A 27,404-nucleotide genomic window follows, 5' to 3' on the forward strand; every position below is an offset into this window, starting at 1 on the left:
AAAATTTCAAAAGCAGTTCTTTATTCAACACATTTTGTACTGTATACACTTCAGACATAATCGCTCTCAGTAGAAGCAGCGTTTTTGTAAAGGAATACACATCAGACATAATTACTCTCAGAAAAAGTAGCGTTCCTGCAGTGGGGTTCACTTCAGACATAATCGTTCTCAGTGGAAGCAGCGTTTTTGCAGAGGAATACATTTCAGACATAATTTTTCTCAGGAGAAGTAGCATTTCAGTAGAGGTATATACCAGACATAATCGCTCTCAGAAGTAGAGTTTCTTCAGATGGTGCGTGTGCTCATCGACAGGGCTTCCAAAATCACGTGGATGCAGAAAATTTTGTACGTCATGTGTATGTCTTAAATTCTTTGAAGGGAATGATTAAAAAATCATATAAATTTAAAATTAATTGATCAGTTTATTGACAATTTGCCAAATTTGAGGTATAAATGTTATATTAACTAATAGCCGTTTTTAGCGACAAGCTGAATAATTGAATTTAGCTCTTGGAATATTGTTTGTATGTGATTTCAATTAAATCTCTTATGTATAACTTGATATCCATGGTTCTTCGAATGAAGTGTTTTTGAACTCCAAACTGGGATAGAAATTTGAGTAGAATTATGAAAGTAATGCTCTTAGAGATCTACTCTATGTAAGTACGAACTTGCTTAAAACCTACAACTAAACTAAAAATCAAATTCTTTATACAAAACTTTGAAATCGAGTATCTAAAATTAAAACTAGGATCTAATATTTAATGAGAATATTGTCTTACACGGTGATGTAAATGCACTTTCTTAAAATGGGTGGGGCACATTTAATTTATATTATATGCACACGCCCGATACAGTGTTAACTAGATTGAAAAATGTCCAAAATTTAAAAAAAATAGCAAGTACAATCACACAGCATTAATTCCCTAATATTTTACAGGAATTGGTTTAATTCCACAAAAATAGAATATAATAAATTTAAATAACAAAATTTCGGGAATATATTATTAAAGAATGAGGAAATATAAACAGTATGTACATTCATTGTCTTTTAACATTGGAAGTTACTGCAAATTATGCAAAAAAATTAAGAAAAAAATGTGGAAAAATTAGCTTGGTTACATTAAAAATAATTCATAACTTTTAAATCGATTCAAGACATTTTTGTGCGATAATAGTTTTAGAAATTACTACCAGAAAATTTCAAAATCTCGCTTTTCCCACTTCATTAATATAACAGGAGCTTGAGAATAAAGGGTGAATGCAAAAAGTTTTTTTTTGTTAGAGAAGGATTTTACAAATTGGAAATAAAAAAATTGGCGAAATTTTCCAGATAACTCTACTTAAATGGTATTTACAAGTGTTTAATGGTGAATTTAGTTTAATTAAATTGGCATCTATCTTTCAGATTCTATCCCGACTTATCACTCATTCGATGCAGATATATTCAAACAAATTAAGAATACGTAAAAACGTTTTAATGGCCCGTTTTTAATCAGCCATTAAATACAAAGAATAATAAAGTATACTGTTTGTCAATATAGTTTCAAGGAGGTAAGTTGACACTAAAAAACAAAGACAAAAAACAACTTAAATTGTTAGAAATAAGATTTCTAATTACGTTACAATAAAAAACACGATTTTTGAAAAAATTCTGAATAACAAATTGTCCTCATCATTATTACATTATGTTTAATTAAAAAATTTTCAATTGTGCACACATACCATCTGCGAAAACCAAAATAATTTCTGAAAGCTTCATGTGAGAGACAAATACTTGCACTAATATTTCATTAAGTTGAAAACACGCATATCCACATTAGTTCAAGGCTTCTCGGCACAATATGTATTGCACAGTCGCAGTTCCTGAAAAATGAGTTTTTTTTTCAGACGAGAACATATTCCACAGATTTCATATTAGATATCGTTCGTTCCAGACAGCAATATATGACAAACACCGGAAGCTCTTTAAAAAGTTTTTTCACCCAACTAGATGTTAAAATCGTATTCTTATAAGAAAAATAACAACTATTCCATTCTCACTAAAATAAATTCGTGAAGTCCTAGAAAATAACGAAGTTTTTGATTGATTGATTGAAATTCGCATATTATAGATTCCGACGAACAATCATCGAAAAGGCGCCATGTTTCTGTGGAATTCTTCTAGAACACAGAGAAAAAATGTAAAAGTTGGACTGCCGTGTTGATACTGCTAACTAAAGTCGAAACTCTTATTTTATACATATTTTTTTTAATTCCACAACTTGAATATAAAATAAATAATACACTGAACGTTTCTGGAAAATAATGAAGGTCATGTAAGGAAATTTATTTTAAAGTTGATAGTTAGAACTCAAATTGGAAACCTTCTGTCGATATATAAATTTTTAAATTCAATAATGCCACATAAAGATGATAAAGGTACAAACAGTTTGAAGCAATTTGCTAGAAAGATACAGGTACTACCAATGAATTAAGAACCTACAAACTATCACGCAAATGTAACTAATTGGCAAAAAGTATATAAATTCACTTGGAATATACGAGTTGCATATAATCACAACTAGTTCTTGAGTATTGCATTTGTCCATGCCATTCGTAAAGTCCGGATCAAAACAGTACGTTGAGAAATGTTGGAAAGACGCATCCGACTATAATTTTCGCTACTATTCTGCTCAGAGGTATTTAAGCTTTGCTGAAATCAAGGTATTTTCTGCACTTAAAGGTGCCTCACTCTCTTATGGTGAGCCATTCATGTCTAATGTCATGTCTAATGCTGTGATTCAGTGTAAAAAAATCATTAAAATGTTGAACTAAGGTTTTTAATTTATTGGTCAGTACCTGTCTGAAAGCCACAGAAAAAAGGTATTGTTTTAATATCTCTGACGATCCCCAAAAGAACGTTTTAGAACATCTGTCTCATTATAAATAATCAACAATGGGTATATTGATAATTTAAATAATATTTTTTTTAAATATGAGGAAGAACAGGCAAAATAAATTCAAAATCTTCTACAATCCATTATCAAAGACAAGACGATTCAATAAGGATTATTATACAAATTTGGCTCTTGACCATTTGATGTTCTTTAGAAGAAACTTCTTTAGCGCCAGAGGATTATTGTTATCATAAAAATATCAAGCATTAAACATTTTAGAGATTGACTTGATTTCTATTTCATGTAAGAGTGGACATTGTTCAAAGATGCAAAAAGAGAGAAAGATTACAAGCCACATGTTCTTTTCTTCAGTTCACTTCCTTTGTTTCTGTCAGTGAAACACTACACAAATATTTCTTTTCAATGACGCCTTATACCATAAAAGAATAGAGGAAGTATCATTATGAAAAAAAGAGATATAGAAATTGTCCATCTATTTTCAAAAGTCAAGTGCAGAAAATTTCATAAAAATTTGCTTTCCATTTTTCAAGTCCTTGCAATCATGCATTTTTTTTAAAACTCATATCTACAAGCCTTTTTTGTTTAAGTTTAGGAAACCACTTGATTATTCTCTTTGGTTAGTGAATTCGTCCAAAGCTGATTATTTTTTTTTAAAAACTCATTATTATACAGAATTCTTGCTTCAATTTTAAATTTCCAAAATGAAACTATTTATTTCTTTACAGGTTCTTTGAAAATTTTTCGGCTTTACTATAATCCAACTTTTAACACTGGACGCTGATCCTTGTCCTGATATCTCTACGCCTACTGGTAACCCGTATGCGAGCAGTCTATGTATCACTGTCAGAGTCGAAGTTGGACTGGACCCATTCGCTGACCCGACGCTCTGTGGTCCGAGTGACGGTTAGAGTGGTTAGCATCTGTCCGAGATTCTCGGCGTGCTGCGCTGCGTCAGCCGCTTCGGATTTCGAGACCGTCGTCGTCGCCCGCGGACTTCGACAAATCAACCACTTGTCGTTGAGGTACTTGTACACCTGCATGGAACAATATAATATTTGTTACACATGAGAAAAAACAAAATGTCAAAATTCAATCCACAAATCGAATGCAATTCATTTGAAATAATATAATTGTATATTCTAAAAGTAAACTTCCTTAACCACTTGCGATGGTAAAAAATTCACTGCCGCGCGTGTGCCAAAACAATCCACTGTTAACTCCACATGAGGCCACACAAACCAATCTTCGGAAAAATCGGAAAAATATTTATATCTTCAAAATGGATTAACTTTCGACCAAAGACCGTGCTCCTGTGAATTGAGTTGCAGCAAATAGTTTCAAATGACAGGTTAGAAACGTCTTACTTCTGTGATAATTGCCTGATGACGTGTAGAGCATGTCGTTGGTGATTCTGTTACAGCAGCATCTTTTCGTGCCATGAATGACAAGACGCTTTTGCCTTTCTACCACAATTGGGTAAATTAGTTGTGATTTTATGCAAACACACCCGCCCGTAATACGAATTCTGGATTTTTCCAATTAATAAAGTAATTTAAATCGCTTCATATAGAGTTCTGTTATGATCTTAAGAGAAAAAAAGTACACTACAACAATAATTTTTCTGCACATGAATGCATTTGTGTAACTGAGGAACTAAGAGATTTCTTTCTCGATAAAGAAAATAGCTGAAATTAGGATTAAAAAAAACAATGATATTTTTTCTAAATGTAATTATAACTGATTAAATCCTAGTATATATAGAAAAAAATAATTTTTTTTATTACCAAATATTACATGAGGTACTCCTATTTAATAGTAAAATGAAATGTGCTGTGATTAAGTAATCTACAAATTTATAAGCTCAAATCAGTAGGATCAGTAAAAAACAATTCTGAATAAAATCATTTCTCAGTCAGCATTATATGTGGATAAACTTTCAATTATCACAGTGAAATTATTTTCATTTAATGAACTTAGAATAAATTAAAGCATATTAAGCATCATATAATTAAAAAATAAATAATATATATTTTATTATTATTGTTGTTGTTGCTGTCTTGTCCAGTAGTGCAATAAGATTAGATCTGTCCAAAAGTGTCTAAAACGGCTTTGGCCACATCAATAACCTCAGTAGAGTAGAGGAGTTGATGCGGTGAATCGAGATGGATCTTGAAGAGCTTCGCCAAAATGGCCGGGCAATCAAGGATAGGGTCGGGGGAGAGTTCAGTATCAATGCAGTGAGGACAACTTCTGTAGCTTCGACGGCCATCGGAAGATATTTTCATTTCCCTGAAGTATTTAGTCCTCAATCTAGCAATGGTTGTGGATATAGTACGATCAAGATTTAGGGCAGGGATGGAGTGCTTCTGAAAAGAAGAAGGAAGTAGTCTGCGGCTGGCTATTGCATCAGCATCAGTCAGGGTAAGAAAGTTCAGGATTTTCTCGGGCCTCCTTTGCCAGGATATCAGCTTTCTCATTTCTCTCGATATCGACGTGTGCCGGAATCCATTGGAGAATGCAGGTTCTTTGGGCCTTAGTTATTTCGTTTAAGAGAAGGGTGATATCTTGGGTGAGTTGGGAGTTTCCTTTTAATATGGCTTGGAAGGCCCCTTATTATTATTAATAGCTTTAAAAAAATTACTACCCAAAAATAAATAAAAATAAATTTAATACATACATAATACTTACAAATATTATAACATATAATTTCTTATTTGTGCAATGAAGGAATTTTGTTGTGCGTCTACAAATTTGTGACAAACCATGTTTGGGGAAAAAAATACAAAATATGTATATATTTTTATCCGACAGTTGTTTACATTTTTAAAAGTTAATTTATGAGTTTACGAGTTTTGAAACCTAATGCATTCACACACATATAACACATTCCGGAATCGGTGAATTACTCCCTATTTTATTGTATTAAAAAGCAAAAACAAAAACAAAAAAACGTTTTTTTACTTTTTGTATAAAAATAAAAAAACGTGTTTTTTTTTTTTTTCGTGCAAAACTTTCCACTTTCCTAAGATAAATCTCCTTCCACATCTCGAAAGAGACACGAAACGAAGCATAAAATAATGCCTTAATTCTATCCTTTTTCATCTTGCATATCTTTTTTGATGAATCCATTATTTGTATTCAATATATGCTCCCCCAATGTTTTAAAGACAAGAATTCAATATCAAAGATGCCAGATATTTTTTTAAACATTTAGCCACAATGAATATTCAAAAGACGAAGACTTGAACATAAATGATATAAAATGTATACAAATTATATCGTGACACCTCCAGACTTGTATTACAGCTAGGGACTCAAGGTAGATTAATACTTGCAAGACATGTTGAAAAAAATATTAATGATACTGTCAGGTAAATGTTCGTTTTCTTTCGTATCTGTCTCAACATTTAGACCTAAATCTGTCATTTGTTGCCATATATTAATATGCAAAAAATGTTTGTCGTAATAAACTTAATTTCACATTTAAGGTTTTTTTATACATCTTATGTGTGTGTTATATCGTAGAAAGATGTGTTATGTAGTAGAAATTTTGGGCCACTACGTTATCATTTTCGTAACTATATCCAGGATTTTTTCAATGTTTACAAACTTCTTTTATTCATTTGCAGATTATCTTCGATTCTAAACTGCTTTCTTTTGACAATTTACTCATAAATGCGACTTAAATTGTAGTTAAATAAAAGTTAACACAAAATTAACGGATTAATTTTGACAAAAGAATACCCATAAAATCGAAAAACCGTAAAACTGCAATTTATTTTGGGACATTTTTTTAAAACTAGCTATTATATTAGAAATTGGCTGTATAATATGAATATAAAATATCCAACATTTGTATCTTTTTATTAACTAAACTACTTACAGCTATCTATTAGAAATGTAACAAGATAAAGAAGGAAAAAAAATTCAAGAATATTACTGACTGCTAATTAAGGTGTCCATTAAATTGAGTATTTGCAGTAAAATCTGCTGTATATATAAATTAACTAACGAATAAAAAATAATTTGTTATTAAAGTTAAATTTAAATAAGTCTCACTACACTGAGACTAATTAAAATTGCATTTTGGAACTGCTTTAAACGGTTCAAATTTCCACATAAAATATATGCCATGATAATTGGAGATGTCAGTTAGGAAGCCTGAGAGCAAGAGGATTTATTCAAGATTTAAAGATAATTCAAGATTTTTACAGGATGTTTCATTGTTCACATGTACTTGCAACGCAGCCTGAAGAGATGCATCTAATTAAATCTAAAATTCGAATCTAAAAATTGATAAAACTGTTTAAAAGATTGTGAAATACGTGCTTTCACGAGATGTACTATGAATCGAGGGATGAATATAATGAGCCCTTAGAACAAATATTCAATAAACAATTTAAGATAACGTTAAAGCAAAACAGACATACATGCATTGGACAATAAAAAATAATTAAAAACTATAATTATAGATTTTTGTATTTAACTATTTTAATTATTATTACTACTGTATTTATATTTTTATTTAATTAAGTATTAATTCTTGTTCTTTTTTATATAATGTTAACTCGGTGCCCTGGCCTAGGGGTAACGCGTCCTTCCCGTGACCTGGCCGTCCTGGGTCAGAATCCTGGTTTGGGCAGTGTTGCTCTTTATTGTGTGTTCTATCGGTGAGGTGTGTGAAAGATCCCCCCCCCCCCTGTAAAAAAGAGGTGAGTTTCATCTTCACATGAGCTTAAGTCAGACTTCTGCCCTCTGGTATTCAGGGGTCCTTGCCCCTCTTTCCCGATCTCTTGGACTTGATTTCAATTGGAGTTGAATACAAGAGGGATTAAAGCAAAAACAACTCTTGTTCGGAATCTCAGTTTCATGGAATTTTTGGGACATGAAGAGAACATTTATACACATGAACATCCCTGGTTTGCATCCCTGCTTGAAGATAACTACTGATTAAATTTTCGGATCAGAATAATATTTATTATTTTTTTTCTAAACTTTTTGTTAATTTATACTTGTCACATAATTGATATTTCTCTTATAGTGAAAGATGAGATGGTGTTTGGCTATGAAGAAAAGGATCCACTTGCCAATATTCGGGCACTCACTATTTATTGTAATCTTCCTAAAATCATCACCCACAGGCCCTTGAATTCCAACAATTCCATAAGAACCGAGAGTTGCTGCTGTAGCCTAATGATTTTTACCCGCAGCGTATTAATTTAGACCAGAGAAATCCGTAGAAGAATAAACGGATTTTCATTTTCTTTCGTCTCATTCACAGACGAGAAATACTTCATTAAGGGATGTATATTAACCCTCTCGTTCCTAACAAAATTTTAGTTTAGATACTTCAGAATACTAAAACACCAGAGTTCCACTTTCAGAAATAAGAGAAATTTCCCATCTCTCACCCCCCCCCCCAAAAAAACAACTCAATATTCCGTGTTCTTAAGGGGTTGTTATAAAAAGGGATATCCTTAGCTGAAAATTATTAAGCAAATATATATTCGATCATCTTTTGAGTATTCTTAAAAAGTCTCCTTGTTCTCCAAATCCATCGGGGCGGGCGTCTCTTGGGGAAGAGATTTGACAATGACATCCAGGCAACTTCTAGCATCATTGGACGGGTATTTTCGGCCTTCCTCTATTGATAGAATTAATCCGTGTTTCCGAAAATTTTCCTCGCTTTCTCTACAAGTAATTGTTGAGCTACAAACTTGTTACAATTTTGTTTCCAGCCCCCAACTGCTGTTTGATACCACTTTATCTTTGAATACTCCACCGAGACATTTGCACACGCAGTGACGAATCAGTCCGATTGATGACGTCAGAAAATGGTACGAGAAGAACATGTGTTAGACCTGCCAGAATGCTTACCTCCTTGATCTCATAGCGCTTGGAGGGTTTCGGATCCATGAGGCGGCGGATGAGCCTGTGGAGACGAGGTGTGAACCTGCGGAAGTCCTTGGGTGTTCGCGTGATCTTCCGTTTCTGCCACTGGACGAATTCTGAGAAACGAGGATCCGTGATGTCCGCTTTCTCCCAAGGAAAGCGAGCGAGCAAGCCGGCGAAGAGGAACATGCCCATCTGCCACACGTCTGAGCCAATCTCCACCGTGTACCTGCGAATGAAAAACATCGCTTAATACGAAGGGGAAAAAGATATCATAGACATTCTAAGTTTTAATATGCAAGAGGGTCTCCTGTGAATCCAGGAACGAATTTAAGATCCCTGCTTTCAGATGAAAGAACTTAATAATTTGTTGCTTATGTTATGACATACCATCAGAAAGGCTTCGAAAAGTATAATTCTTCATCTGACAGCTAATCTCTTGAAGATAAGACGTACGCTGGTTATCGGTAAACTGTTACTTCGTCAAATATCGTATCTTATGTAGCGTATCATTCCATTAATTGCAGAAACATCTGGACCAAATATGGACCGATAAATTCAGTTTAGTTTAGTTTAGTTATATTAACGTCCTGTTTTAAAGCAACATTAGGACTATTTTGGGGCGGACCTCGAAATTTTGAGCTGCGGTCAGATGGCGAGGACGACACTTGAGTTGGCGCACCCTCTCCAAACTTCCACACCACACCAGCGGGATAACTCAATAAATTCAGACTTTATGACCCAAACATCCAATTTCATTTCTATCTTTTCTGTGCAAATTATTCCTTTCTAAATTCGTAGGCAGCGGTGGTTCGGTGGTAAGATCTCGGCTTCGAAATCTGGGGATTTTAGGTTCGACACTCAATTCCACCGAAGAATCGTCATGTAGTTGGGTCTGGTGCACGTTAAATCTGTCAGGGCCAAACGTGGTCCCGTTGGTATGGTGTGGAGTTTGGAGAGGGGGTGCCAGCTCAAGTGTAGTCTTTGCCATCTGACCGTAGCTCAAAATTACGAAGTTCATCCCCAAATAGCCCTAGAGTTGCTTTAAAACAGAACGTTAATGTAACTAATCTAAAATTCTGTGTTAATTTATTTACTAGTAATGGATTTGTAAACTTTGTTTCAAGTTTTGTAACGTCCAGTACGCATTACATTTGAAAGCCAAGAATGTAGGTAAAATATAAAAGGTATAATAAATTTTGATATTGAAGGCAAGATTTTAATTACACGAATATTCTTAAATATTAAATATAAAACAAATATATAATTACAATAAAACTAAGGAAAACATATACAATTGCCATGAGGAGGTCCAATATTTTTAAAGATCCTGTTAAATGAAAAGAAATCGCGTGTTTGAGTAACAGCGGTATTCGCTGAGTACCCTCCAGATCGTAAAGTGCTTAATCGCATTTCCTAGAGTGCCACAGTTCATCATTCTATTCATTCTCTGAAGACTCCCGCCGTGTAAGCGAATTTCTATTCACACTAGAAACAAAGGCCATTGCACTTAATTACTTCTCTGCCACTGAGCATCATAACATCATCATTATTTTATAACAGGTCACTCAAAAGCTGCGATCACAATAGAGAGTGCTCTGTTCAAAATATCTCAGGAATAACAAATGATCCTCTTTTCGGAAAGTTTGTTAACACATGTTTTTTCTTTTGCTAACCACAGACGGTGTATATCTCTTCCAATAATGATCAAATAGTCCTTTCTTCCAGTGAAATAAAAGGGCACAAATTCAAAGCAGCTCTAATTCTATATAGAACAAAACGCATGCCAATGTGCCCAACATAAGCAATGAGGATGTTCACAAGGCACAGAATCTATATTTTATTAAATCCAAGATTTTAGTTGGACCATAATATCACTATACGAATCCTCAATATCAGTTCTACAATTACAAATATTTTTATAATCATGTACTTAAATCGTAACAGTGGGAATGGTCTCCTTGAAGCTTTCATATTTTCCAATACCGGTTTTATCCATACTGCATAAAATTGTGAACCTTTAAAAGGCCGAGAATGCCCTCATATGCCAGTAGTGAAATGTTATCCAATTTATCTTTATGCTAAAATATGTGGACAGGTGGTCAACACTTTGAAAGATTTAATTTAAAACTTGATAAGAATCCAAATTTCAAATGCCAAATTTGTCTACGAAAGTTCATCTGCCCAGCTCTTTATGTTCTCGAGTTCACTTGTACTTATACTGCCGGACAGGAAGATTTCTTCTGAACGGATTTCGTTCACGATTTCGTGTAAATCTACAAATCTACAAATTTGGAGTAAAGTCTATATACCAAATTTAATCCGTCTAACTAATTTGCGTGTTTGAGCTATTGCATTCAGAGAGACATAAAGTCAATCAACTGACTCTCCGACCCGCCACGAAGGCACACGGATTTAAACCATAAGACTGAATGACCAGACCGCTGCAACAGCAACACTGGCGGTAACTGTGGTTGAGTCCTAAGGGCCATCACCGACCACGGTACAACCCTCCCCGAAGGAAGTACGTCCCGTCATCGATGAGAGGAGTCAGATCCTCCACCTATTTGTGTACCCTCCAGGGTGGCGAGATGCAATCGCCATGCCGGAAGCATCTCATCCTCATTGCGAGGTGCCCCCCCCCGGTGGTTCAGAGAGACATAAAGCTAAAAATATGTTTTTCGAATTCAAAGAGGTCCGAAATATGAAGATTCATCAAAGTTGTGATTTCGAATTTTTTTTGTAGATTACAATCTTTCTCTATGCTTACTTTTTTACTTTTATTGACACTTTTTCTATGGATACCATTTATTTTCTAGCAAAAAGAGAAAGCAAAAGGTATCCATTTCAAAATCAAAATTCAAACCAGCACTAACCCTTCTAGGTGCACGGCCTCCCATATTTCAGGTGGGCAGGTAGGCAGCGACCTCGTCCTCTTCTTGACCAGCGTATCCGTTCTACGCGTCAGTCCAAAATCTGTTAGCTTGATTCGTGAAAAATCTTCGCTGAAAATGAGCATATTCTCCGCTCGCATGTCCCGGTGAACCAAGCCCTTGCTGTGCATGAATTCGAGGGCGGATGTGATCTGGCGCACCACTGTCTTCAGGTCTGACTCATCCAGTCCGCCAGTGCGTTCAATCGCTTGCCACACATCACCATAAGGAGCCACCTGTTGCAAAGAAAGCATTGATAAAACAGATTTTGTATCACAAAAACTCTTCCATGCATAAAATCTGAGAAAGGATATATCGATGAAATGAATTGATGGGAAGCATAATAAACAATTCAATTATGTGGAATGATGAAAACTTTTATTGAAAATACAGGAAAATAAATGATTAGAAATTTATGAACATTTGTGCAAAGAGAATTTATGCAAAATTAGCTGGAACCAGTAAATTCTACTGAGTATCTGGAGGACGTGTAAGGAAAATGTTCTACTGACTGGTCATTTAAATCTCAGCTCTTTCTGAAAAGTGCCTGCACAAAGATTACACAAACTCTTTTGGGCATCGCAATTGTTCTGCAATGTTGGAGTTTTCACTCCGCTTATGACAAGTTTTGTATGCATACTTGTAGGTCTCATACTCATTCTTTTAAAGGAACTATTCAACAATGGTTTCTTGAGCATGACGCTGAGCCTCTACATAGCATTTACTGAGCATTGCAAAGTCCAAGATTTGAACTCTAGAGAACATTTTGGGCCTTCACCTCCATCAAGGTTACAGGCCCTTAAGCTTTGCTTGTCAAATACCAAATATACTTTGCACTCAAGTTTCATATAGAGTTCCTTGCTATAATTTGAGCAATAAAATACTGAATTTCCTGTGTGTATAGCCGACCACCCCACAACCACTGAACGAAGCATTATTGACAGGATTTTCCAGTGTATAGGAAAAAGGGTTTAGGCTTAAATGGATAATCATTTTGGAATAGCTACGACGATTCTAATTACGACCATTTGTACAGTTACAAATAAAAAAAAAAATCCGATGTAAACGTAGTTTTTACAAATCAACTTCATATTGTAGGATGAAAACTGCATTTAATTTTTATAAATTAGCTCTTAGGAATTTTCTCCTCCAACTTGTTTTATTTATGGACAGTGGTTACTCTATTCCAATATACAGTGCATTCAGTCTGGCAGTCGTATCCTGTTCTTTGATCAATGGTAGTCGAGCCACAATATGTTCGAAATCCATTAATATAGTTGCTAAAAAGACCTGCAGTGTTTTAGTTCATACATTATAGAATCTTTTACAATCCGACGCGCTTTGTGCATATAACTACAGACATTCGGGAGAGATTGGGACTATCTGTAAAAATTTTGGAGAAAACGGTTATATTTCAAGCTGTATTTATATTTCTTTGATTATAACTATTTTTTTATAGCTTAAGCATTCTTTCATTATATTTTTTGATTTTAGCAGCAGAAATATTTTTTCAAAAATTGTAGGCTGTTGCAGTTTGTTTCATTTAAGAATCTAGTCATAACAGTAAAAACAAAAATATTTAAATCACTTTCCCTACCATTGTTTTATTAATTAAAAAATCAGGATATTTGGTAATTACTATCTATTGGTATACTAATAGTGATAAGAAAAGGTTTACAGTAATATAAAACTAAAATTATGTAACCAAACATTATAAGTCTGTCAGCATTAGCGATGCAGTTAACGCAAGCAAATGATAGCCTGTTTTCTATCGTATATGTATTGTACCAACATTTTTCAAATTGGGCATTGAACTAATTCTTCTTTTTAGAATTGGAGGCCTCGGTGATCGTTTTATAATGTGTTTTTAGTTTGAAGTCCGATTTCGACACTGAAACGCTGTGTAAGCGGATTCGTTGTAGGCTAAATGTGTTGGTTTTGAACGTTGCTTCATAACGAAATGATAATACAAGGTGGTTATAAATGAATATCCTAACTTTACAAGACTATCAAAATAAAATAAATTAAAGTATAACCCATGTTGTTCTTCGGAAACTACAAAAAGAAAAAAAAAACACTTGAAAATTTAAATTGAACGCTTTTAAGTTTTTACTATAAGCACCTCCAAAAATACTAATTATATTACAGCGACACAATTTACCCCATCTTGTTTCAGCATCTCAGATGTAATGCTTTCAAAGCCTGCAAATATACATTTCTTCAGTTTATCAGCGTCAGTTAGTAAAGGGGGAACAAACATCTGCTCTCTTACGTAGTCACAAAGGAAAAAAAATCTCCATAAAATGCAAATCTTTTCAAAGCTTCACACTAGGCATACAGAGAAAATTGTGTCTACGTTATCGACCGTTTCGATATCCTTCGTATTTCTGGGGCGGGGGGAGGTCATATTGAACCATACAACTCTGCTGAATTTAAATTGTTATATTTTATTTCCGATGAACAACAAGGCAGTACTTTATTTTGTTTTCTTTTACCTACAAAGCCGAGCTATTCCTTTAAATCATCCTGCACTATAATATATTTTCAGAGTTGCTGTGTGCATCTCCGCAAAATTAAAGGCAAATGTTTTTTAAAAATATGTATGCTAGTTCAAAAATTCTCTTCCACATTATTTTTCTTCACTTTCTCGTATACGAAGAATAGAGACACTATTGTGATCTTCAAAAAATTCGAGCTCAAAATTTTGATGCATTTCAACGTCTCTGAATTCGTGAATATGATAATTCAAAAACACGTTGAGTAGACGGTATAAATTCGGTTTATGTACTTGAGACCAAATTTGCAATTTTTTATTAAATTTTGAGCAAATTTCATTCAAAAGAAGTCTATCAATTTTGCTGCTCGAGCACAAGTAAACTCGACAGCTACAAAACGTAAAGAGCTAGATGGATAGAATTTGATAAACAGATTTAGGATCTAAAATATAAACTATTAACAGAGTTTGAATTAAATTTGTCAAAGGGTTAACCGTTTATGTATTTGTAATGTTTTCACGCACATAAACGCAACTACTTAAACCAATGAAATTTAATAAGTGTTCTTATGACTAAAGCTGTAAAGCTGTATCAAATTTTCCTTTTAATCGGTCGAAAAAAAAAGTGGTTCAAAATATATATTCACGCGATAGGTTAAACAAAAATGCTAGAATCAAGCCAAGGTTCTAAATTTTTCGCCAATAACATACAAAGCATTTTTCGCTTTACTTGAAATAGGTAATTTTATGCAGAGGAAGAGGGTAAAATCTTTACTGGAGCAAAAAAGTTTTAGGGAAATCAGCTATTCCGTTTTCTTTTGTTTTCTTTTTTGGATATTTTTCAGGTGTCCTTTTTCTCTTATTTTCTCTTCGTGTTTTCATTTGTTATTATTTATATTGTCGTTTTCTTTTTTTTCATTGCTTCTTTATTAAGAAGGTGGAATAAGGTTATCTTTATTTATCTTTTTTTATGAAGTGGTATTCTATCAGACCCTTTCAGAGATGTAACCTTAGGGAGAGAACTGACCTATGAAGATGCGCGTTTAATATTTAAAGCACAATGTCTAAGAAGATGAATCAAACACAACTGAAGGTAAACCTAAGATGTTGTCATCTGTAACAATTTCCTTCATCACATAGTTTTGAACATACTTATTGATTTATAAAAGAATATGGCGATCAGGGAGAAAAGATGAAAGCAGTTTTCTTTTAAATTTAAAATATATACAAATGAAATACAAAAAACATCTTTAAAAACTATCAATAAACATACCTTAAATCAAAATTTACGAAATATTTTTTCCTCCCTTTTAACTCAGACGTAGCATAGGATTCACAACTTCTCCCTACCTCCTTCCCCATGAGTCATCTTAGAGTATATCGATATACTCAATACCATCGGTATTTCGGTGTACCCATCTTAGTAAAAAAATTATCAAAAATTCTGATTAATAATTTTAAAATCCGAGGTATAGTGTACGTGTTACAACTTATCTCTGTTACAATTAGCCTCTGGCGCTCCTAAAAAATCCAGAAAATATTTTGAACTCTTTCCTTCAAACTATTGAGTAATAAATCGATTGGTGTTTTGAACAACTTGACACTAGATTTAAAATTATAATACCAAAACCATATGTTAAATATTTTTTTTATCTAGCATGTTCTGTTTTTAAGCTATCGCAGTTTCATAAACAGATAAATCGACAGTCACTCCAACCTTTCATGACTTTGTTCCAAGTTTTGCCAAAGATCAATAATTTTGATGATGAAATCAGAAATCGAATTTCAATCATTACGCCTGATATATTTTTAAATTATAAAATCTTCTCTTTTTTTATGAGAAATGTGAATTTACTGACTGAAAAATTACTTACAAACCGCCATTGGCATCTGAATTCTACCATATATTAAGGAACAAAACAATTATCTATCATCGATTCACAAATCTAGCATCTAACATGGAACAATCATCTATCATCGATTTACAAATCTATCACCTAACATGGAACAATCATGTATCATTGATTCACAAATTTATCATCTATCAAGGAACAATTATCTATCTTCGATTCACAAATCTATCATGGAACATTCATCTATCATCGATTCAGAAATCTAACATCTAACATGGGACATATAATCTATTATGAAAGAATCAACTGACATAGTTGATAATTACGATGTCTTACTTCAAAACAGATCTTAAATCAATCTTTAAAATGGACCATTAATCTAACTAAACTCACCTCTTGGGCGAAGACATAATGTTCTATGGTCTCGAAGGCGACGTCATAAGTGTCGAGTATGTTGTTGTGGGGCGAGAGGAAGTAGCTGTAGTGGAACTCGATGAGAAAGTCCTTGAGTGGAGTTGTGATCTTGGGGACGGCCTTGAGTGCCACCTGGGATTCAGTATCCCGGTGCACGGCCAGCATCACTTTGCCATAGTCCCCTGAGCCAATCTCCTTGATCACCTCGTACTGATCCTGGATCTCGATCAGCGGCAACTGGAGCTCGCGGATCTTATGGATGCTGCACAGGCGCTTCGACGACATGATTACAGAGGAGGACGATGCATCCTGAAAAATAGTGGATAATGATTTATATTTCTTTCGAATTTATAACTCTAGAGAGTTCAACTTTCTGTCCAGAAGAATATAGAATCTTACAACTTCACATGTGCAAACGTTAAAGTGCAAAAATCAAGGAATATGTCACTAATATTATATGAAATTGTTCTAGGTATCTATAAATGCTAACGATATTTCTTTCGAATTCATGTCCGTTATTAGAATCATCTTACTTTCCAGAAAAATTTGGATTCTTACAACGTCACAGATACACATGATAAAATTCTAAAGTCATGGAATATCTTATTGACATTGTATGCAATCAGATTTGATATCGACAAATAATCGAAAACGCAATTGGATAGAAAGTATCTCTATCTGAAATATCTGCAGATTAAAAGCTCGTCTGTACAAAAATGCCAAGACGGTCTGTACCCAAGTCTTTCAACAGAATCAGAATTCATGCAATAAAGCTGCCTGCTTTTCTATGACCCTATGCCCTTTCAATATTTGAATTTTCAAATATTTAGGTCCAGAGTCCCATTGAATTAGGATCATAACTGAATCCGTCAGTTAATATTAACTTGCTCATAAATTCGATAAACTATTGATTTTTAAATTAGAACAATTATTCCAAGATACACATTTTCAGATAACAATTTTTTTTTTTAGTAAAACTGCACCAAAATTTTTTTGCAACATTTTTTTTTCAAAATCTGTTACTGAAACTTAAGCAATGTGTTACGCAATGGATTGCAGTTGCTTCTGGATGGTAAACAATATAAATTGAAATACAGTTCGAATACACAGTTTATAACTGTGTAACCGTAATCCTTTAAAGAATAGTCGGTTTCTAATTACTTAATTGAATCAGATAATGTCTATAATAAATGAGAATGTAAGTAGAAACAAAATGAATAGCTTGAAATTACTTAGGTATACATTTATTTCACGTTAAAAGAAATCTTAAATATCAAAATAACAATAATTTGTCTTTGACTTGAAAAATTTAAAGAGACACAAGCCATTGATTTGCAAAGAATTATTTAATATCAATAGTAGAGTTATAAAATGGATTTTGCTTAAAATAAAAGAAGAGTCATGAAGAATGTTCTGATTTCAAAGCTGAACGAAGCAAAGAAGTAATATTTATTTTTATGATACATACTTCAAGTAATAATAAATTCAAGTTTTAAATGCAAGAAGCTTCAGAAATGTTCGTTATGTACTCATTTTCTTAAGCGGCATACATCATGCAGTAATGTTGTTTCAAAATTTACCTGTAGATGGTGGCAAAAATAATAATGTTGCATTAAGTTGAAAAATGTATGGAGACACAAGCCTGAAGTATACGCTTTCATATCGACGGTGATAGATGGACAGTCAATGTATAACAGCCTTTTTGGACTGTTTGCTCAATTGACGCAGATACCTGTTGCTTTGGCCATCGTTACTCAAATCGCAATACGTACGGTTTCTTTTTATTTTGTATAACTATATGCCCCCATGTGCAGAGACCATGAATGCTTTGAAAGCCTATGTCAATGCTACAGAAACAAGCCTGTAATATTTTGGCAAGGCATATAGAATTATTCTATAATAATCCTATCATAAGAATAAAAACTTACAAGAATTATTCTATAATTCTTATTCTTATAATTAGAATCAAAGAATACAGATACATATTTCCATATAACAAGAATTCTAAAGAAATATATAATACAGATCAAGAATTATTCTTAAAATCTTGTAATTAGAATGATAAGAATAAGATAATTTCTTCTTTATTCTTTACAGTTTTATACACAACAAGAATTTTGCAGTACAGATATATGCCGTTAACAAAAGGAGAACGCAATTCTTATTTTAAACTTGAATATATTGTTTGAATTCAAAATATGAATGTATTATTTTTAGAAGCATGTATCTTTGAAATAAATGCAACCACTACTTGTCGTGTAATAAAACTTTGAAATCAATGCATTTGTTTTGATTCATCCTGTATTTTAAGAAGAAAAGAAATATTCTATATGTAAAAAAAATGATTCCTCCAACGTCTCCAGATGTTTAAAAAAACAGGAACCCAAGAATTTGGAATTCCAACGTCTTATCCCTGGTAATTTACAGCTGAGGAATATGTTTCTTTTTCTTTCTAACAAGCTCGTCATTTCGGAGTATTTCTTTCCTCTCCTCAACGTTTTGGAAAATTTAAGGGTTCCATCTTTAGTTTTTGTTATTCTTTTTATCTTCACAATCATTAAAGTGTGGCAATGAAACACACTTAGGAGGAGCGCATTTTGGGAGAGTATAATAAGTATAAATATTGACAGAAGAGAATGTTTTCTTTGTGGATGATCTGAAGAGGGGAGATAAGAATAAATGTCACAGGTTATTTTCGTTTGGAAACAGGACTTCTGAATTAAGATTTAGATGCAAGTAGCTTTAAGATTCAATGCCGGTTTCAGGTTTTGAAATTGTTATAATCTTATATTTCATGATAACTTAAAAAAAATATTTTTCACTCTGTAATTCTTATTGCTATAATTCTTATAATCTATTTATGAATGTTGTATTTGGAGTAAAATTACTTTTGTAAGAGTTGTAAGGAGGCTAAGTGTTTTACCGACAAGGGATCAGAAAACTGTTGTTCGAAAGGACATTTTTAGAATTATATTTTCGGAAAAAATACATAAGAACTCGAAAGGCAGCAACCTGAATTATGAATTATACTATTTTATGAAAGATTTATTTTTAAAAACTGTGTCTGAAAACCCTTTTTATCCAGTTAATTTTTGTTTTGCTTAAAAATATTATGAAAAAATACATTGCAATGCAATAATATATAATTAAATTATTTGATAATCGCAACAAAAAAAGATAATTTTTCAAGTAAAAACAAATATTTTAAACATTTTTAAACACGATTTCTTCTTTTCCTCTTACAACGGAGTAAACTGGGTTTTCAATTATTTTATTATTTTTCATTTACTTTATCATTTAACGTATTAATAATAAAATAAAAAATATATATTTCATAAAAAATCTAAGAGAAACATGTGATTATAATAAGATTTCTGTGAGTAAGATTTTTTTAATTCGTGATTTTGGGTATCAATTTATTGTTGTCAGCAAAAGAAAGAATTTATAGCTAAACAAAAATAAAAGATAAATAATCAATTTTAATAAACTACTGTTCATATTTGTTAAAGTAAACCATTTATAAACTGATGAAAACCATGTGAAACTGCGGAAAATGTATTTAAATCTGGGGCTCCTCGTAAGATAACTCCTAGAAATCAAATGTTTATCATGAATAAAATAAAAAAAAAATACCCAAGAACTGAATAAAGCACTTCCGTAAACTGAAAGCACCCAAGCACTGAAATTTACAACAGAATTAGAAAAAAGATTTGCAATAAAAATAAACCATGAAACTGTAGAACAATAGAATGAAGAAAATTTTTTTATTAACGTAAGAACCAGAAAGTTCGGTCTGAATTTTACAAAATCGATAACAGTTTACGGAAAATGTCATATTTTTGAATGAATTAAAATTTAATAATCAGTCCGAACTAATGGACCTGATAGCCGAACAACTGTGTGGAGAAAGCCCAAAGAAATGAAAAGAAAAAGTGAGGAATGTCAAACACGGAAATGGGGGCATAGTAGTTGAATATGTCTTGTATTCTTTAGCTTGTTTGACATTAGAATAGAAGCTAAGTTATAAGGGATGGCAAAATACACCATAGCAAATATATGTTTGAGCAAAACATCTTCTGCATAGATAACATTTTTATTTTCTTGTACATGAAGTGTAGAGATAGTATGGCAATCATAAAAAATTCAAATTCGAGATTTGACGACTCTCCAGATTTTAAGATTTTCTTGTTTGTAGATTTCTATCAAACTTTGAATGAAGAGCTTGGTAGAAATCTACAAATTACATGTAAAGATCATGTACAAAAATTACATACTCTATCTTAACACGTCTTGGAATTATCGTATTCAGAAACGTATAGACAGGATGACAGACAGACACATTCCCAAAATGTGTTTTTTCTGACTCAAGAAGTTTTGAAATGTAGATATTAATCAAAATCTTGAGTTCGAATTTTTTGAATTTTTCGAATAGTATAAGAGAAAAGAGAAAATCAAATCATATGTATGAATTTTGGATACTTTTCTATCTCCTAACTATAGGATCTAGTCACATTATTATGACCACCTGTTAAAATCCAGAACCAGTACAGGGAGAGAGTCTATTAGGTTCCTAAAGGTGTTCACTGGGATGTTGAGCCATGCCAACTCCAGTGCCGTGGCCAGCTGCGCTAGGTTACGCGATTGAGGATCCAGGTTCGAACAACACGATCGAGGTGATCCCACAGATTCTCGGTTGGGTTCAAGTCCGGGGAATTTGCTGGCCAAGAGAATACGGTAAACTCGTGTTGGTGCTCTTCTAACCACGCAGGTACACGACACGACGAGCTTCATGACACATCGCATTGTCCTGCTGGTAGATGCCATCATCCTGAAGAAAAACAATTCGCATGTAGGGGCGAACATGGTCCACAAGAATAGATGCATACTTGTGTTGATACATGGTACTTTCTACAATGATGAGAGCACCCAGAGAATACCACGAAACATTCCCCAGACCATACTCTCCCTCCTCCAGCTTGGATTCTTCCGGCAATTTTTGCAGGGTGTTTACTTTCAGACGTTTCACGTCCATCTGTCCAATGGAGCATAAAACGTGATTCATCGGAAAAAGTCGCCTGTTTCCACTGTGGAAGTCCAGTTGCTGTACTGGTGTGTAAATTCCAGCCTTCATCGCCGATGAACAGGAGTCAGCATAGGTGCATTAACTAGGCGTTTGCTGCGGAGGCTCATACGCAGCAATGCTAACTGAACCGTCGTTGTGGAGACACTGTTGGTAGCCTTTTGGTTCATCTGAGCGGTCAGTTGCTGAATGGTTGCACGTCTATTCGCTCGAACGCATCTCAGCAGCCGTCGTTCACATCTGCCATCTATAGCCCGTGGTACATCACATTTGTCACTTCGCTGATTTTGGATAGTACCATTTTGTCATGCACGGTATACTTTTACCATGGCGGTCCTCGAACAGTTTATAAAATTATCCGTTTTCGAAATGCTTCCACCCTTGGCCCGATAGCTAATGATCATGACCTTTTGAATGTCGGATAAATTGCCCCGTTTCTGCAGACTGCAAGAACTGAAATATTTTTCGAATGCCTACAATACACTTTATATATCCACCAAATTTGTTGATAACATGTGCATTCTGCAATTGGTATTTAACATTGACGTCAAAAGTTGGCGGTGGTCACATTAATATGACTGGATTGTGTAGTTCTAAAATTTGATTGGCATTTGCAATATTGATGAAAAGAATACATATCAAATTTTAGTTATAGAAGTTATTATCACTTTTGTACATGTTATGTAGTTATGTAAAAAGTTACATATTTACCACTTTTACGCACTTCCACAAATCAGAAACATAAGTTCACCGTATTGAGGGCTTCTTTTACTAATATGAAACCGAACTCAGATTTTTAGGATAAAACCATAAGCTAAATTCCATCAGTATAGCTCTCAGAGTTTTCAGTTACTGCGTTCAGATAAATGTGGATGGGCAGATAGACAAACTTTCTTTATATAGATTTTTGGCCAAAGTTTGATAGAAATTTACAATTTTAGTGTTAAGACCATATAATAAATCCGTCTAGTTTGTTCCGTTTCTGAATTACAGTGCTTAGACAGAGACAGATAGTAAGAAAACGGTCGAGAGAGTTTTCTGTCAGACAGTATTCGAGACCATTTTTTCGGGACTCGCTTAGGTTTAAAATAACAAGATCAGTCAAAATCTTGAAGTCAAATTTCTTGACGATTAAAATATTTTGCCTTTGCGCTCTTTATAAAAGTAGCACAGAAAAGCAATTCATTATATTTAAAAAAATAATTAAAACTGTAAACATCAATCGACATAAATCAGAAGTACTTTTGAATTCGGATCAACGGAAAATGCCATTCAACAGTCTCGCCACCTGTTAAAGCTAAATAGGGTAGACGATTCCTCGGGAGATAGCGATTAATCTTCGGTACTTTTGACGTATCTGTTGCAGCACCACTAATCGACGAGGGAGTTCTTTTGTTCGAAATTCGCGAATCAATAAGGGTGGAGATCGTTCCTCGGGGTCGCACCTGTCATTAGAACGTCTATCGAAAGGACATTCCCTCGGCAACAAGACAGGATTGAGCAATCAACCGGCGTTTAGAATAACCGGACGGTTTCTTTCAGAGAAACGAATAATCAATCATGCTATCAGGAATGAAAATGTAGAAATGCTTTACAGTGGGACTGTTTTCCCCTCGACAGTTTGTTATACTAACACATAACGATGCATTTTGTGTTTTGCAGCATAATAAAGAAAATGAAGCTTTGCTCCACTTTCTATGGACCTATCGGATTTAAAACCAACAGGAGTAGTCCCCTCCCCCAAATAAACCTTTCCAGCATATTCTGTAAAAAATTATTTTGTATCTTTCCTCCTACCAATTGAAATTAAAATTTCCCACAGAACTACAATTACAGTCAAGAAGTCGCATACCAAATTTGATATATTTAAGTTATTGCATTTTTTTATTTAGTAATCGTGTTTATATGCTTCTAAAAGTACAAACTATCGATAGACGGTCAACCTCTTGTTGGATTTGATTCAACACTTAGCATACATCTACGATATAGATGTTAAATCCGTGTTCCAAATTTTATCCATCTAGCTCTCCTTATTTTGTAATTATCGTGTTAGCTTATATTCGAACAGACAGACATCCTCAGAAAGTATTTTACTCAAAATTCGGTAGAAATTTATAAATTTGGTGTCCGTATACCAAATTTCATCCATCTAGCTGAAAGTGCTTTTGTATTATCTTTGTCAAAGCAGGAGGAGAGAATTTTTCCAGAAATGTACTTTACGAATTCAAGAAATCTAAAGCGTGAAAATTTGCCAAAATCGCGAATTCGAATTTTTTTAATGATTTCGATATTTTTTCCTATATTTTGTATAAGAGAAAGTAAAATTTGATACAGATGTTCAATGTTGGCAACAAGGACACAAAATTAATCTTGTTAATTTAGACCATTCTGATTTTTGGGATGTCTCTTTAATATATGATCAAATAGAAGGACCAGTAAACGATCGATTTGTCGTCCAAAATTTAAAACAGATTTATATTTTTGATGGCACATTATGTACAGACAAATTATTTCTTTTGAGGATATGTTTCAAAATTTAATAGAAACCTTCAGTTTCGTGGAAAAGACGACATGCTAAATTTCATTAGTCTAGCTCGAATCATCTTTTCTTGCGTTATCATATTCACAGACATGGAGGAAATATATTTTTAGTTCTCAGAAAATGTAAAACATGGAAATTTACCAAAATGTCGAAGTAAGTTCTTTTCTGTTAACGTGTTTTCTTTCCGTACACGATAAATAATATTTGGTCTAATTGTCCAGTTCTTACAGACTTAACAATTTCGACCACGGCTAATTTCGAAGAATTTCAACGTCTTTGTATAAATTAAAGTAAAAACTGAAAGAGGAAATAATCGTACAACAAGACCAAGAAAATGTAGTTTCAACAATATATTTCTAATAATGAATAGAAAAAGACTTGATATCCTATAACATTCTTTAAATCTTCCTGGAAAAATTCGTTTAAAGAGGTGAAATATTTAAAAAAATGATTTAATATCTAAAAGACTATCCATATCAAGAGCTTTGAAAGTTGAATAAATGGTGAATAATTAACACTCAGAAACTCACAACAAAGACGAATGAATCATGGGTATTTTTTTCCAACTTTTCAGCTAAATTTCGTCAAGTAGAGATTGCTCACGCTCCTGAAATGAAACAGACTATGCAGTAGACGAAAGCGGACGAAACTTAATTTCTTGGCGCGTATGGGAGAAGGTTAAAAAACATTCTTTTCTGGCTTGTGCTCTGCGTTCCAATTTCTGTAACAATAATCCATTCTTTTCTGGAAAGGAAGTAAAACACGACGCTTGATGAAAATGTGCTAATCCGGAATTAAACGTTCTTTTCTAGAATGTTCTTCTAAAAGGCACATTATATTAATCAGATGGAATACGACAGAGACGAAAGCAGCTGTAGTTTTTAAATGCATTTCTTTCAAATTTTAGTGACATTTTGCATCTCATTTTGAAGCAAATATAGAGTTACTTTGAGTCGAACATAGCCAATTACAACTAAGCCAACATTCCAATCTCCAAATGTCGACTTTCGAACATTTGGACAGACAGATTTAACAAGCGCCATATCTGCATATTATCTGAATTCGAACATGGAACCTTCCGGTTCCAAAATCAAGATCAGGCCACCGCAGCTACACATTTATGTCAGAAAAAGAGAATGGAAAGTTTCAGAAGAAACCAGTGAAGGTTTTCTCGCAACAGATTTGTAATTTTTACCTTCTCGTATGCGGAATATAGAAAAAGTATTTAATCTTCCAAAAAATCGAACTCAAGTTTTTGACAAATCTTCACGTTTGAGACCCTGAGCTCGGAAATTACATTTTTGGAAAATGTCTGCCTATCTGTAACAAAGATACTTAAAAACATTTTGAGCAAGACGAATGAAACTTGGCACATAATCTTTACACCAAATTTGTACTAGTGTAAACACTTATTACCATGCATAGTGTAAACACTTAACAAATTTTGTGCTAAATTCAAGCACAAAATTTGATAAGTGTTTACACTATACATGGTAAACGAACAAGGAATTAAGCGTCTATCTATCCTTTCAGAGACATGTAAACGCTATAACTCAAATGCGCAATGGCTTAAATATATAAAATTCGTATGTGATTTTCTGACCATGATAAATTTTAGTTTCAATTCGCTGGAAAAACCGCGTCTAAAATACAAATTCGATTTTTTAATACTATTAACTGCATGTACGGATTAATCGCCAAAAAACTCTCCAAGGATCAGACGATTCAGTAAAAATGCCAAATTCACACCAAATATTAATATTTCTTAAATATTGCACTCTTGAGTAGAACACTTTCAGTGGCTTTATATAAATTTGAGTTCTCATCTCATTTTAGAGTAAATTCGTGGGTTAGCCCACACGAATTTTAAATGCATCATACGTTTTTGCTGCATTTCATTATCAACTCAAAACGAAATCTTCTATCACTTCAAAGTCCAACCGCGCATCGAACAAATTCTAACTTAAATAGTCTCCCAGCACACCGCTGAAAAATTCCAGGGAAATCACTCAAAACCCTTTTTACGTCATACTGCTCGTTTTAAAAATGACCGATTTTCCACTGGCGAAAAACAATTCCTCGTCGCACTTCTAAAAAAATGGCGCATTGAAAATCATCTTTCCATTTTTGCAGCCTCTTGACCTTGATTCCTTCTGCATTTTTACTCATTCGCTCGCTTTCTTACCGACTATTTTTAGGCACTCGAGAATTTTCATTTTTTAAAACATGGCTTGGATTTTTCTGATGACGATGTTTTATTTGATTGGGTTGATCAATTTTTCTTAATTTTCGTGACTGCATGTTTTTAAATTTTTGCCATAAATTCAGAAGCTTCAATATTTTTCCAAGTTATCTATAAATGCACATACCATGTAAAGTTAATTTACTTGGGAATGTTAAACGCTTTTCACTTCTTACTTTTTATTTTATCGTACAAAAAAAAAAATGATTGAAAGAAAGTATTGTAATTGTCAAAAATTCTTTCCCCGAATTTTACACGAATCTATATGTTTCAGATTTCTTCGAAAACCCATTTAGAATTATTTCTGTAACAAATTAGTTTTTTTTCTCATTTAAAAATGGCCTAGAGTCCTGGATTTTGCAGGACAACTCCGGTTTTAACTCTCTGCCCTGGAATGAAAAAACAGTCCTGGGTTTTGCCTCTTTATTTATTGTTAAATAGTTTCTCATATGTAAGACTAATAATAAAAAAATTGATTTTTTGAAATATTATTTTCTATGTTAGATTGGCGAATTTTTATTGTGCTTTTATGAATTGTTCTATTTTAATATTTGAAGCTGTGAAAAACTACTTCGGACTCATCAGTGGTCAATGACAAGTGTAAATAAAATTCTTAAAACACGCCTAAACCTGGTAATTTATCCAGTGCAGAATAGGAAATGCTATGGAAATGTAAGAAATAGGAATGTATAGGACGCGGTTCTACCCTACAAATAAAAGTGTAAGACATAAAAAAAATCACCACAGAAAGAGTACCAAGACTTCGGCATCAATCCAATTGACTTTTTATTAAAATTCAAAAATCTACAAACAGTACCAGAACATGGACAGGAATAAGGTACAGATAATGCATAATCTAATTAAAAATAGAAAATATGAGTATATAAAAATAACCCATGCTAGTGTCAAGAAGGCTTGGAATAATGATGCAAAAAACTATACAGAAATAAACATTAATATGACAAAAAAGTGAGTGAAAAGTCATCAGATACACAACACAAATCAGCGCAAAAAAAAAAAAAAAAAACTTTTTATTTGAAACATAGAATAACAC

The 27,404-nt window shown here is 33.3% G+C and overlaps 1 protein-coding gene across 1 annotated transcript in view; it reads right to left on the reverse strand.

The window, feature by feature from the left end:
• LOC129988447 (serine/threonine-protein kinase SBK1-like) overlaps positions 1 to 27,404 on the reverse strand; it is an 88,816-nt gene continuing 61,412 nt past the window's right edge. Inside the window, exons 3-6 of the mRNA XM_056096675.1 lie at positions 16,466 to 16,795; positions 11,669 to 11,961; positions 8,778 to 9,021; positions 1 to 3,934 (exon numbers count right to left, since the gene is read on the reverse strand). Of these exons, the coding sequence (XP_055952650.1) occupies positions 3,731 to 3,934; positions 8,778 to 9,021; positions 11,669 to 11,961; positions 16,466 to 16,771 (1,047 nt within the window). The 5' untranslated portion in view covers positions 16,772 to 16,795 and the 3' untranslated portion in view covers positions 1 to 3,730. The remainder of the gene's footprint in view (positions 3,935 to 8,777; positions 9,022 to 11,668; positions 11,962 to 16,465; positions 16,796 to 27,404) is intronic.

The sequence above is a fragment of the Argiope bruennichi genome, chromosome 10 (assembly GCF_947563725.1).
Source record: "Argiope bruennichi chromosome 10, qqArgBrue1.1, whole genome shotgun sequence".
In the NCBI taxonomy this organism is placed as follows: domain Eukaryota; kingdom Metazoa; phylum Arthropoda; class Arachnida; order Araneae; family Araneidae; genus Argiope; species Argiope bruennichi.